Source organism: Phaseolus vulgaris, chromosome 8, assembly GCF_000499845.2.
Source record: "Phaseolus vulgaris cultivar G19833 chromosome 8, P. vulgaris v2.0, whole genome shotgun sequence".
NCBI classification, from domain to species: domain Eukaryota; kingdom Viridiplantae; phylum Streptophyta; class Magnoliopsida; order Fabales; family Fabaceae; genus Phaseolus; species Phaseolus vulgaris.
Genome location: NC_023752.2, coordinates 62,010,151 through 62,023,492, shown reverse-complemented (window position 1 = coordinate 62,023,492; position 13,342 = coordinate 62,010,151). Strand labels below are relative to the sequence as shown.

The window sequence follows — 13,342 nt, the reverse complement described above, 5'->3', positions numbered from 1 at the left end:
TGAGTATATTTAGAAATAGATAACGTTAGTCACTATTCTTTTAAATTATTATTTGAATTTTTTATCAATCTTTTTACAAATACTAACCTTTCTTATTTTATTTCCAAATTGAGTGGTATAATAGTTTCAATATAAATCAAAATCCTTTTATTAAGATCAAACTCGAAGCACTCCTCTGTGGAGAGTGAAGTGGTGTAGCTAGTAATAAGAGTATCAGTGAAATTCGTCAAAAGAAAACCAAGATGAAGAGAAAGATTAGGTAAAAGTATATATATTTCCAAAGTCACTTTTAACATATATATAGATAAAATAGTAAATTATTTGATAATAATAAATATATAGAAGTTAAAAAAATACTTTTTATTTAAATTATTTTATTTTAGGATATTACAGTAATTATTTTATAAAATTATAGCTTCCTAACTCAGTTTGATCTATTAAACTGAACACTTCGTTCCGTTTGGCGTTCCAAGATCTTAACAATGATTATTTTATTTATTTAAAGTAAATGGTCCACCGACCAATCATGTCTAAATACACACTTTTTAATTTTCCTTCTTCACAAGCCTTTTCTTTTCTCTTCCATTGCCCTTTTGTTTTTAGTGTATTCAATGGAAGCATAAAGATGCAAGTGATAGTGGTTTCGTTTCATGGGAAGTGCTGCTTCAAGTATTAACAAGAGTATGAGAACGTCAATATTCTTTATTACTATGATATGATACAGATTAAGCTTATGGGAGCCTGTACACACACTAATCACATATCACACATACACATAAAAATAATTCCCTTAACAAATGAAGGGTAATATGTGGGATATGTAAGATTATTAACGAGTAGAAAACTAATAATGAATTATATAATGTGATGAAATACTGCATCTGATCTGAATGTTATAGTCTGAGCCACTCGTCTCCATCTATGAAACTCTTATGAAGGAAAGGTGCTACTTCATCATAGCTGAATGACTTTGACCAAGGTGCCCTGTTGCTTCTATCTGCTCCTTTTCCATCGCATAGATACTCACCAAACACTGCAGTCCTGAAATTCCATACACATATTCTGTATATGAATTCTATAATGGAATAATAACTTCACATTTCAACAAAAGCTAGTAACTAAACCATTTTTTTTATGCAATGATCTTGATTTAGAATAATATCTTACTTCTTTCTATCTGATTGATTCCAATCTGACCACCCTTCAGGAATGATAATGTCATCCATATTGCATTTGGAGTATATAATTCTAGAGTAGTTCCCCCATGCTCTGCCAAGGTATACTCTGCCACTTCCTCTGATATTGCACCCTACAAAAGAAAAACCTGTGTCTTCAGTTGCTGAATTCCTATGATGTGCTGCTATTGCTCCAAAGTCGTCCGTTATTGACTGCAGAAGGCAATTCTGCTCCATAGTTCTCAAGGGTCAGAATTAAATAAACTTGGTCACTGCTTTTTATTCTTGTAACATAGAAAAAGGCTCATCTTATATTATTACCTTGTAGAGTGATTTTGCACTGCCAAAGATAAAATCAACTTTTCCTAGGATGTCACACTCTAAGAAGTAATGATTTCCTGTGTTGTCCAAGAGACTGTCCTGTGCTCCCTTAATCCTCACTTGATAGAACATGGCTCTTTCACTGTTCACCCTCAGTGCCACTCCTTGCATCCCTTTTACACCAGCCGTTGCAATCACTGAGTTCTGCAACCACACAAAGATTGCCATTTGTCATGTGTTGGATCGGATAATGCAGTAACTTTTCCAAAAATTCATGCAATTTTAGCGGTTGAGTGAAACATGATGTATTTTTTAGGTTGCTTGAATGTGTTGAGAATTTTATACAAAAATTGTGTTGTTACCTCAAAAGTGATCCCAGTTGCACAGAAATAATCAGAGTCCACTCCAACTGTTGCTGTATCAAAGGTGCCCAGTGCCTGACCATTTGTGCCTCTATCAGATGACTTACTGTTCCAAGTAATAACAGGACTTGCTGTTTGATTTCTTTTCCCTACGAATGATACATAAGGCTTGTTCACAGCCACACGCACTTTCTCTCTGCAAATATTGCATACAAACAAAAGGGTATACAAAACATAAGGAAAGTTTTTAACTTCAACAAAAGTAAGAACAGGGACTTGATCACTAACGAAGTTTTTGGAAACCAAATAAGTGTTCATTACCCGAAAACAAAAGATTGTGTTTTCAAAAGGAGAATGAATAGAAACAAGGATTTTGATTAGAATTGAATAACAATGACACAGTGGTGATGAAAGTAAAAGATGAAATCCAATTTTGAAAAGCACAAAACATAAGAGTAGTTGCATATGATTATTTGAAATAAAACTCTAATTTTGAAAGAAAAACATCACCAAAGCTGCCATGTAAATTATGCAAGTAGCTACTGACCTGTAAATTCCTGGATAAATGTAAATTTTCACCCTATGTTTGTTATTTTCAGGAACCATATCCACAGCACCTTGAACAGTTTTGGAGTGTCCCCCACCATATTTGTTCACAACAATAACTCGAACATCGTCATGGCGCTTCAAGGTCAACCTTTGCTCATCCACCTGCAAATCTTCCCAACTAATGTAGTTCCTAATACCACCATGCCCATTTTCACCTTCTGCTAAATTCACACGAACCCACATCACGAAAACCGACACAAACAAAAACAGAACTCTGGAAGACACCAACTTCATCATCATCATCCCTGTGTGACCACACAAAGAATAAGAAACCAAGCATGAAGGGGCGTGTGTGTGTGTGTTGAAAATGTTGTTGAGGTGTTATTATAGGATCAAAGTGGGAAAACGAAACTCCAAATGAGAACAAAAAGCTTGTGTTACAGATGAATAAGTGGAGTAACGTTTTTTTTAGAGTTGAGGCATGGAGTAGCTGATAGCAATAAATGTGCGAGCGTTATGGTCATATATAAGCCATGCATGTTGTTTTTATGAAACATAAAGAGAGACCAACAAAACAAAATCATAGCTTTGTTTTTTGGTTTAATATAAGGAACTTAGAAAACCTGTCTTTGTGACTGAGACTTTTGTTTTTTGTTTTCTGCTTTTTTTTTAGCATAAACGTTGAATAAATGGGACTTTGTCTGATGCAGAAGAAAGAGTGTTGGGTAACTGAAAGTGTATTTTTTTTTTTAAAGTTGATCATGTAAAAGAACAGAACGTGGTATATGGTGTGAAAAGATGAACAAGGCAACAACAGTTAGAACGGTTGAAGATTCATGCGTGTAACTTCTCCCCACTATGTTACCTTTTGTCGTGGATCTTTCTTTTTGATTCATGCAACACTTTCAAATCTTCTTTTTCCCTCCTTTTATTTATTTATTCCTTTTCTTTTTGTTGTGCAACAATTTATTTTGATCTGGTTTGAGCTGGAAGTTATGGTTGAGCTACCAGTGTGAACGTTAAAGGGTTTTGTGAAAATGAAAGTGAAATGATTGTATCAACTTAGCATAATATTTAATTAACTGGGAGTGGAGACTTAATTGATTTCAGTAACATATTGAGTTATTCAAAAGTTGATGAATTAACTGCATTATGTTACATTAATTCTGAATTAACATTTGATGAATCATAGAGTTGGATTGCATTGATCTGAAGAAGAAAAGCAAAGAGCAGTTAAAGTTGAAAATCAGAATAATAATTGTGTGATGACAGAGTATATATATATAAGAACTGTTACAATAATAGATTACTTGCCAAATCATTTAAAGTTCTTGGTTTGTTCATCACAGAATCTCTGAACATTTAAGGAGAAAAGAATTAATAAGGTTGGGTGATGAGTCACGATGGAGTTGTTGGTGTCATGAGTTCCATGACAATGGAAACTATTAATATCTCTTTCTCTCTTTCTCATGCTTACCGTTACAGAAAACAATAAACATTCATTTTCACTTCCATAGATAAACTTCATTTTTCACTTCTTTTCCACCGTTTCACAGAACAAAATTTAAGGAAGTGTTTATTAAGCAGAGCAAAAGGTTATGATGAATTGAGAGGAACAACCAAATGATGGCTAAAAAATTACCAACCAATGAGAATTTCTGCTATTTTTTATCAGAAGATTCTTGTAACTGTTCATGTATGCATGGAACATATTTTGTGAGCATGAAGTTTCATTTTACTAATATATTCAAGGAAAAGATTTCTTTAACATCTATTATAATAATATAATAATATTTTTAATTAAAAAATAAAAGAAATATAATTAAAATATTAGCTTATTGGAATATGAAGGGTATGTTTGTATTGTTTATGTGATCTTATAATTAATATTTGTATTGTTTATATGAAGGGTATGTTTGTATTGTTTATGTGAAGGGTATGTTTATATTGATTATTAAAATATTATTTATGTGATCTTATAATTAATATTTATTATTTATTCTATTGCCAGCATATATGATTTAAAAAATATTCATATTTTATTTCTCACAAATAACCTAATCACCCACTAACTTTAAAAACATCTCCACTAATACACATCTTAATCGCATCTTATAATTTTCCTTAATTAAAATAAACTGATGTAATAATGAAATTTTAAAACTAAAAAATATATCTTATATAAATTAAAAATTACAAAAGTGTGAGGTTGTTATTGTGATATATCCACGAATGATACGATTACAAAATTTAACCAAACAGTTACAAATGTGAAACGTAAACAATCATACTTTATCAAGAAATGCAGCAAAACACTATTTGACGTGTGTTTAATTTCTATAAATAAATAAATATTTTTTTATCTATTTTTCAATGAAACCTCTAACACCCAATTAAAATTAATTATAAATTTAAGAATTTAATCACAAGCTTTTAAAAGGCAGGGATCTTAAACATTTTCAAATAATTTATAATTAATGTACTATTTTATGTTATTTGATTAATTCCGAAGAAGGTGAATTGTAGCCAAAATTACAGATGAATGGCTATAAACACTTTTGAAATGCACACAAAATTGTTTACAATTTAGGATAATTATGATTCTAAAACTATTTTTTTTTTTTTTAAGATAGAAATAATAATATTTTATAATACATAAGTAGATGTAAATCTTATTTTATAAATCTTATTTTATAAACTGCTTTTATGAAATTGAGTTAATCTTAAACTCCATTTCTTTCATAATATTCTTGAGTCATGTTTTGTTAGTATATAAAGAGTAAATAAAGAAAGAGATGAACAGAGAAGCATGCATAGGTTTCTATAGTCTAAGCCATCCATCTCCATATATGTAGTCTCTGCTCACAAAAGGCACAGCTTCTTCTCTGCTTAGAGCTTTTGACCATTCCACTCTCTCACTTCTGTTTGATCCTTTTCCTGAACACTCATACTCCCCAAACATTGCAGTCCTGTCCAAACCACAAAAACAAAACAATTTTAGAAAATTCTTCTGGTTTTTTCCCAATGCTTTTCAAATGTTATTTTTCTTTTTCATATCATCATTAGTTATTAGCATTTCCAAGTTTTAAAAAATAATATTGGTTGAAGATCCAAGTCGACTATACCACGCACGAGTTGACTAATCTCGGTATGAGATGTGTCGACTAGTACCACACACAAGTTGTCAGATATGAGATGTGTGTTAGAGATCTTATAAGACTAGAGATAAGACCAATCATAAATATATAGTTTTAAGGACAAGTTTCGCTAATCTCGTCTCGGTATGAGATGTGTCGACTAGTACCACACACGAGTTGTCAGATCACTACAAGAAAATCATCAAATAGAAACCAATTTTTAGAAACCAAAATAATTAGTTGCAATAGTAACTAAATTAGAGACTATTTTAGAAACTAAAACAAAAATTGGTTTCTAAATTAGTTTCTATTATTTTCTATTATGGTTAAATAGTTTCTAAATTGGTATCTAATTAGCAACCAAGGTTTTATCTACCAATTATTTAGTTTCTAAATTTAGTCTCTAAAACTTTGGTTGCTAATTAGAGATCAATTTAGAAACTATTTAACATTAATAGAAACTAATTTAGAAACCAATTTTTGTTTAAGTTTCCAAAATGGTCTCTAATTTAGTTACTATTGCAACTAATTATTTTGGTTTTTAAAAATTGGTTTCTATTTTATGATTTTCTTGTAGTGGATCTCAGTATGAAATGTGTGTTAGAGATCTTATATTGACTAGAGATAAGACCAATCATAAATATATAGTTTTACGGACAAGTTTCGCTAGTCTTGAAGTTAAGAAACGTGTTAAAAATTCTACTTCAGTTACTGCTTCATACTATATAAAATTTATGATAATCTAAATGTGAGTTGGAAGTATACTCTTGTCTTGATGGATCATTCCAATCGCTCCATCCCAAGGGATTAATAACATCATCCATGTCACAGTTTGAATATATTGTTGTTGCATAGTTCCCCCATGCTCTCCCAAGAAATACTCTACCACTTCCTTTGATTGTGCAGTTAACAAATGAAAAACCTGTATCTTCATCTTCTGAGTTTCTGTGATGAGCTGCAATTGCTCCCCAAAACTCAGCTACAGAGTATAGAACACACTCCTGCTTCCACACACCAACACCACTTTGGTGTTAGAAGAGAAAAATGAAAAATGAAAAATGATCTTGCATGAACTATGTTTGTAGAAGAAAAAAAGTAAACATTGAAAACAATCAAAATGAGAAGTTATTTACTTGAAACAACGATTTGGCATTGCCAAATATAAAATCAACAGATCCTTGAATGTAACTTCGGTAGAAATAATGGATTCCTGTGTTATCAAGGAGGGTGTCTTGCTCCCCCACAAGCCTAACTCCATAGAATACAGCTTTATCACCGTCTACACGCAATGCTACTGCTTGACGTTTATCTGCATCTTTATCTACCAAATTCTGCAAAACAAATACACATCATTGCTTTTCTACTGCATTCTGAAGTTTGTTTAATCAGACATTCTTCTAAAAAAATAGCTAAGTATATCATTGTAGTGTCATAGACCGATCCTGATTATGTGAAATAAGCAGATCGCCTTCTGATATTGATACTGATATTAAAGGACATTAATTTCTGTATTAGCATAAATTAGGGATACTGAATAATCAGTTTTATTGCTGAAATTGGATCAATAACAAGGCCAAACACAAGGAAGATAGGGTAGAGACTATATGTGAGACAAGACACAAGTGAGAAAGACAGCTTACACACTCGACTAAAAGTACACTTGTTCTTAGTTACTGGGTTTGAGATCGTCAATACTCTTGTTTCGAACAATTATACTATCTCATAATATCTCATAATATCTATTACATTGAATAATTATGCTTACTTCAGTTCCAAGTTAGTTCTTAATTAATTACCTGAATTGTGAGAGAAGTTGCGCAGAAAAAATCAGATTGTACCCACACAGTTGCTGTACTAATTGTGCCCATTTGTTTGCCGTTGGAGTCTTTATCTGATGCCTTTGTACTGTTTGTGATAATAGCTAAGCCAATGCCATTACCTATAGCCGCTATATTTGCATCCATTGTTATATTAGGTTTACCTATTAATGATATGAACGGCTTGCTTTTCGGCACATTCACTCTTTCTCTGCATAAGTTAATTGTGTGCCACCAAAACATTCATTACTGCACATTTCATTATCATACCAATGAGTAAGCCAAGAACTTAGGCTAATTCAAATCCAATAACTCTTCTTTTACAAACAAGCTTTGATATTCAAAAGAAAAAAAATTATCATCAAGCATAATTCCAATACCCATCCAACACTCCTATTCATAAGTTACTGAAAAACAAACAAAAAAGTTAATAAAGCCACAAAAACAAGTGTTTGATAAAAATAGTGTTCATCCCAAAATGGTGAACTAGCAAAGATTTAGGATGAGGAAGCTTAAAAGAAATGTGAAAAAGTATAGAAATCTAAGAAGTCAACTTTGAGTCTAACTCAACCTCATAAAATCGATTTATAAGGTGAGGTTTGCACTCACTTATATACTATGAAATGTCCTAATCTCTAGTCGAGATCTCTAACACACCCCTCACACTAAGACTACCAACTCGCGCATTGTACTACATATTATGGGTGGTCCAATAACGGTCCGATAGTGGGTGATCTAATAAGTCCAACAAACAATCGTTAGATAGATTCGAAATGATTCATATTAAGAAGGGAACTTTAAGCTAACTCAAGCTTATAAACCTATGAAAATGAGTAGAAAAAGTTAATTGTTGTTACAAACCTATAAATTCCAGGATAAATGTATATCTTGACCCTTTGTGTGTTGTTTTGTGGAACCATATCCACAGCTCCTTGAACCGTTGTTGAATCTCCATTACCACTTTGATCGACCACAATAACTCGACCACCAACGTTGGATGTTGTCCCTTCTTCATCCACCAAGAAATCATCCCACGTAATCACGTTTCTAGCATGATCACTATCGGTATCACCCTTCACCCCAACACACTTCAACAGCAAAACCAAGAAAACCAAACCTGATAATAACATTAACCTCATCTTAGTCCCAAACAACACACTTATAAACTCTGTAATGTGACAGAGAAAACAGTGTTGAAGGGTGAGAGAATAACAAAACTGTAAGAATGAGATTGGAGAGAATCATGTGCAACTTAATGAAGAAATGGAACTCAAAGGAGTGATTTTGTTGGTCTAGTTTACAAGTTTATAAAGAACTCATGAGCAAGAAGAAGAGGTTATAGTTTGTATATATTAATTAGGTTAGTTAAAGAAAAGGGTAGATTGAGAATGGTCAACATGCATGCATATATACATTCATATGCATGCTTGCGGTGGACACTGTTAGGTTATTGGGACCAACCACCAAATTAACCTGTTTCTTCCTCACTTCACAATTTGCTTTCATACTTCAATTTATTATATATTAGATTGGATTGCATTACAGTGCACGCAATGTTCAATGTGTCTGTGGCTACAGTGAAAGATACAGAAAAATCAATGTTGAGAAAATATAAGTTACTTCATGTTTTACTCAGATCAAATAATGGCTAATGGGTAGGGTGAAAACAATAAATGTGCCTTTAGAATGTAATGGTAATATATATGAAAAACTTACTTACACAACAACATAGTTAAACATATGTTACAATTTTTCAAAATTTCTATATCTATTTAATGATTCATGTTTTAGTAAAAAAATATTTTTCTATTATAATATGAAACAATTCATTGTCTTGTCAACATATCAAAACTCATCTTTGTATATTAACACTCATGCCATTGTTATTGAGTATAAACAACAATCAATAAAAAAGGATTTTACCTTCATTCATGGCTACCACCTTCATTGCTGTGCTATTCCTTATACCACCTTTCTATTTCTTTATTATTGATTTTAATATATTTTTGAATTTTTTTTTCTCCTAGTTTGTTAAAGTTTCTATTGAATTAAATTGGCCATTCCATTAATTTATCACACTAACTTAATCAATTTGATAAAATATTGCAGCCAATCATTCTCCGTCTTATTGACCAAAATTATACTGTTAGTATTAAAGAGATATTTTATGAAACTATTTTTTTAAAAAAAAGTTATCTAAAATTATATTACTCAAATGCTATTTATTTATTTTGTAGCGTGTGAATGTTCGGTTGGGCCATGTTTGATTGGACCTAGATCGGCCGCGTCTGAGTTAGGGCTGTTTCTTTCTGCACCCCGACAAATGACTTCCTGCATCCATAATTTTTTGAAAAGACTATTTTATCCCTTTTAAAAATAATTTCCGAATTATATTTTATGGAATATTTTTGAAACATACTTTCCAGAACACATTTTATGAATTCTATATTTACCATTCCAAAAATTAAAAAATGTGTTTTTTAAAGGGATATTCGATAATGATGTTTTTTTTTTTTTGGATTTTCTATTTCGAAAACACATTTTGATTAGGGAACCCATATTTCAGAAATATTTTTTGCTTACAGAAGTCTTATTCCGGAATCATCCAAAATTAACAAGGATAATTCAGGTATTACATAGAATGTAGGGGTGCAGGAAGAGAAATATAGGGGTGCAGGAAGAAATACTCCTGAGTTAGACATTGTAAGTCTGGCCCATAATTGAAATTTAAAAAGTCTCAATAAATTTAATATTTTTAATTTTTAAAAAATTTAGCGATTAAAATAAACCTCTTTGCCACCAATATCTGAGGTAAATAAAAAAATGAGAAGTAAAATTAGAATCAAAGTTGTATATGTATAAACCAGCCGCCGAGGAAGAAGACAATTATGTTTTGTCTTCCATGTCTTGTCCCAAACAAATTTTAATTTTTTAAGCCCTTCACTTTACAATGCCAATAATGTAAAATAGCTTTAAAATATTCAACTTTTTAAAATTATTTTCAGGACCCTAGATATCCACCATACCCAAAAGATTCTCTTTTTTTTTTTCACAAACAGTTTATTTGTGGCATATCATTCAAAAACAACTTACAAAAAGCATAAAAACCCGTGTGCTATAACATATATGATACAAAATACATTTTGCCATACATAATTATTAGTTAAATATTTTTTCTATATTTAATATTAAATCAAATAACACTTTTTATTGTTTACAATAAATTCCTATATGAAAGTATAGTATATAATGTATAGAGTTTCAAGGAGGCAGAAGAGAAGTGTAAATGACTCTTAAAATTGTATTTTTTAAGATAGGGTAGAGAAATGAATTATTTAAAATTGATTGGTAAATTATTCTAACATTTTTAAATTCAATTTACTAAGAAAGGAGTATTTTTTCCAAATTTTATAATGCATAAATTGAAAGATATTGACTTGTTAAATTTAAAAATGTGAACTTTTTTGAATGTGCATCCAAAGGGTATTATTATTTGTAGGAAAAGAGAGATTATCCTGAAGAACACCAAAATCTATCTTTGACAATCCACCAATGAATACAGTTCTTTCTACTTTTGTTATATTATATATCTTATGAAATTTATCATTCAGTGAAATTGGGATGTGGAATCTGCTCTCCTTAACCTTAATCTTTGTGTTTTCCTTCAAATCACAGATCAAAGTCACAGCATTTTTTCCTTCAAACTCTTCCAATTTTGCCTCAAAATCATGATGAGATGGTACTCCCTTCTGACTTCAACTCCAAAACAAGTGTCTCTCCTCTTTGTTAGCCACTTCCACTCCACTTTTGTCACTCCATCACCAAAACAAGTGTCCCAAATCCACCATCGTTGGTGGGGCTACCCCAAACCCAGTTTCACCCCCTCCTCACCCTCTTGCAGACAAAGGGTCAACACCTTGCACACTGGTTCCTCTGTAGAACAAATTCAAGTTCATGAAGTTGTTGAGCACGATGTTTGGATGAAGATGCAGGATGAAGCTAGATTTGATGCCACTGAGGAACCCATCTTGTCTAGTTACTACAACTCTTCCATTCTCTCTCACAAATCACTGGAAACCGCTTTGGCCAATCACCTTGCAGTCAAACTCAGCAGTGCATCACTTCCTAGCAGTGCCCTTTCTGATCTTTTTGTCAGGGTTTTGGAAACTGATCAAGCCATCATGGATGCTGTGAAGAGTGATCTGAGGGCAGTGAAGGAGAGAGACCCCGCATGCATAAGCCACGTGCACTGCTTCTTGAATTTCAAAGGCTTTCTGGCATGCCAAGCTCACAGGGTGGCTCACAAACTGTGGCTTCAGAGAAGGAAGATTCTAGCTGTCATGATTCAGAACCGGGTTTCTGAGGTTTTTGCGGTGGATATTCATCCGGGGGCTAAGATTGGAAGTGGGATTTTGCTGGATCATGCAACTGGGATTGTGGTGGGAGAGACGGCTGTGATAGGGAACAATGTGTCAATTCTGCATAGTGTGACATTGGGAGGAACTGGTAAGGTTTCTGGTGATAGGCACCCAAAAATTGGTGATGGGGTGCTGATAGGTGCTGGAACATGTATTTTGGGGAATATTAAGGTCGGTGAAGGGGCTAAGATTGGTGCTGGTTCAGTGGTCATCAAGGATGTGCCTCCAAGGACTACAGTTGTTGGTAACCCTGCTAAGCTGGTTGGAGGAAAGAACAACCCTGTTAAGTTGGATAAGATTCCTAGCTTCACCATGGACCATACTTCACATATTTCTGACTTTTATGACTATTGTGTTTAGACCTTGAAGTGTAATGTAATGTAGTGTATTCCTCAAACATGCTTTGGAATTTTGAGTTTAGAATTTTAGGTGAAGTGATCTTGATTGATTGGGGTGGCTCTTGTTTGTTAAGGGAGAATTCATGTTCTCCTACTAACAAAAAAATAACGATGAGAGTTCCCTTGATTAAAGGATGTTATGTATACCCTGCAGCTATACTTATGTATGTATACCTGTGTCACTGCTATATGTGAATTTCACTGTTATTGTTTTCATTATCTATTTTTCTTGTTGCTTAACCTTGTGGAGATTGCTTAAGTTCAGTAACATATGGTTCTGTCTGATTATTTGAAATTTCCATTCCAATGCTGTGAGTAATAAGGGTAAGAAAAGCCAGCTATAGTCATGATAAAAAATCTTTGGAAAGGCTACTTCAAACTCTCATCCCTGCTAAGTTATTTTTATTTTTATGGTCTGATGTGTGTTCTCAGAGATATCTACAATGAAATTACTCTTTAAAAAACTTACATGCGTTGGTTTATGAATGGTTTTTGTATCTAACATGTGCTCCTAATCAAGAACAAAGTTTCTTTAAGTCAAAAGCACAGACAATTCAGAGGCTGATAGTTTTTGAGGTGAAGTTCATCGATCACTCTTTATCCGGCCATAACAGGCTAAACATAAAAAATGCCAAGGAAGATATAAGAACAAAATTTGAAGGGGTATGAAATAAAAGCCACCTTTTTTCATTTTTAGTAACACAATTTTGAGTAAGTTCTTTCTCCGAACAATTTTAGCTTTTACTGTGATTTGATGCATGCAAACAAGTGCATTGGACAAGTAACACATGGTTGTTCATCAGGTCTAACTACTAGTTTTTAGGAGATTGCAACAAGAGAATGCAAAATGAATGTTGCAAGTGGAATATAAAATGGTTAAGATAAATGGTTAGTCTACTTTTAAATAGTTAAGATAAATGGATAGTCTTCTCTTAATTTAATTTAACTTCTTATTCCGGTATCATTAATATACTCTCACATTTTTTACGAGTCGAGACTAAAAGACAATTTATATACTTCTTCTTTAATTCATTAAGATATTTTTATGAATAAAACCGTGATGAAACACTAATGTTCAAAATGGACAATACCTCTATGATGATTTAAATTAAGATTAGTGTTATTTTTTAAAATTTATATTATTGAAGAGAAAACAAATTAGATT

The 13,342-nt window shown here is 32.3% G+C and overlaps 3 protein-coding genes across 3 annotated transcripts; 1 reads left to right on the top strand and 2 right to left on the bottom strand.

Annotated features, from left to right (window-relative positions):
• Positions 1–688: 688 nt before the first annotated feature.
• On the bottom strand, positions 689–2,983 carry LOC137825584 (pectinesterase QRT1-like). Its single transcript, XM_068631285.1, has 5 exons — positions 2,406–2,983; positions 1,859–2,054; positions 1,497–1,700; positions 1,168–1,403; positions 689–1,041 (listed from the first exon to the last, which is right to left on the bottom strand). Exons 1-5 carry the CDS (start codon positions 2,708–2,710, stop codon positions 894–896), a joined length of 1,089 nt encoding a protein of 362 aa, XP_068487386.1. The 5' UTR covers positions 2,711–2,983; the 3' UTR covers positions 689–893.
• A 2,135-nt stretch (positions 2,984–5,118) lies between these two features.
• On the bottom strand, positions 5,119–8,641 carry LOC137827128 (pectinesterase QRT1-like). The gene is made up of 5 exons (XM_068633345.1): positions 8,223–8,641; positions 7,341–7,572; positions 6,678–6,875; positions 6,310–6,545; positions 5,119–5,376 (listed from the first exon to the last, which is right to left on the bottom strand). The coding sequence occupies exons 1-5, from the start codon at positions 8,498–8,500 to the stop codon at positions 5,229–5,231; spliced, it is 1,092 nt and encodes a 363-aa protein (XP_068489446.1). The 5' UTR covers positions 8,501–8,641; the 3' UTR covers positions 5,119–5,228.
• A 2,196-nt stretch (positions 8,642–10,837) lies between these two features.
• LOC137825464 (serine acetyltransferase 1, chloroplastic-like) lies at positions 10,838–12,396 on the top strand. The gene has a single exon (XM_068631128.1). The coding sequence runs from the start codon at positions 11,090–11,092 to the stop codon at positions 12,137–12,139; it is 1,050 nt and encodes a 349-aa protein (XP_068487229.1). The 5' UTR covers positions 10,838–11,089; the 3' UTR covers positions 12,140–12,396.
• The last annotated feature ends 946 nt before the right edge of the window (positions 12,397–13,342 follow it).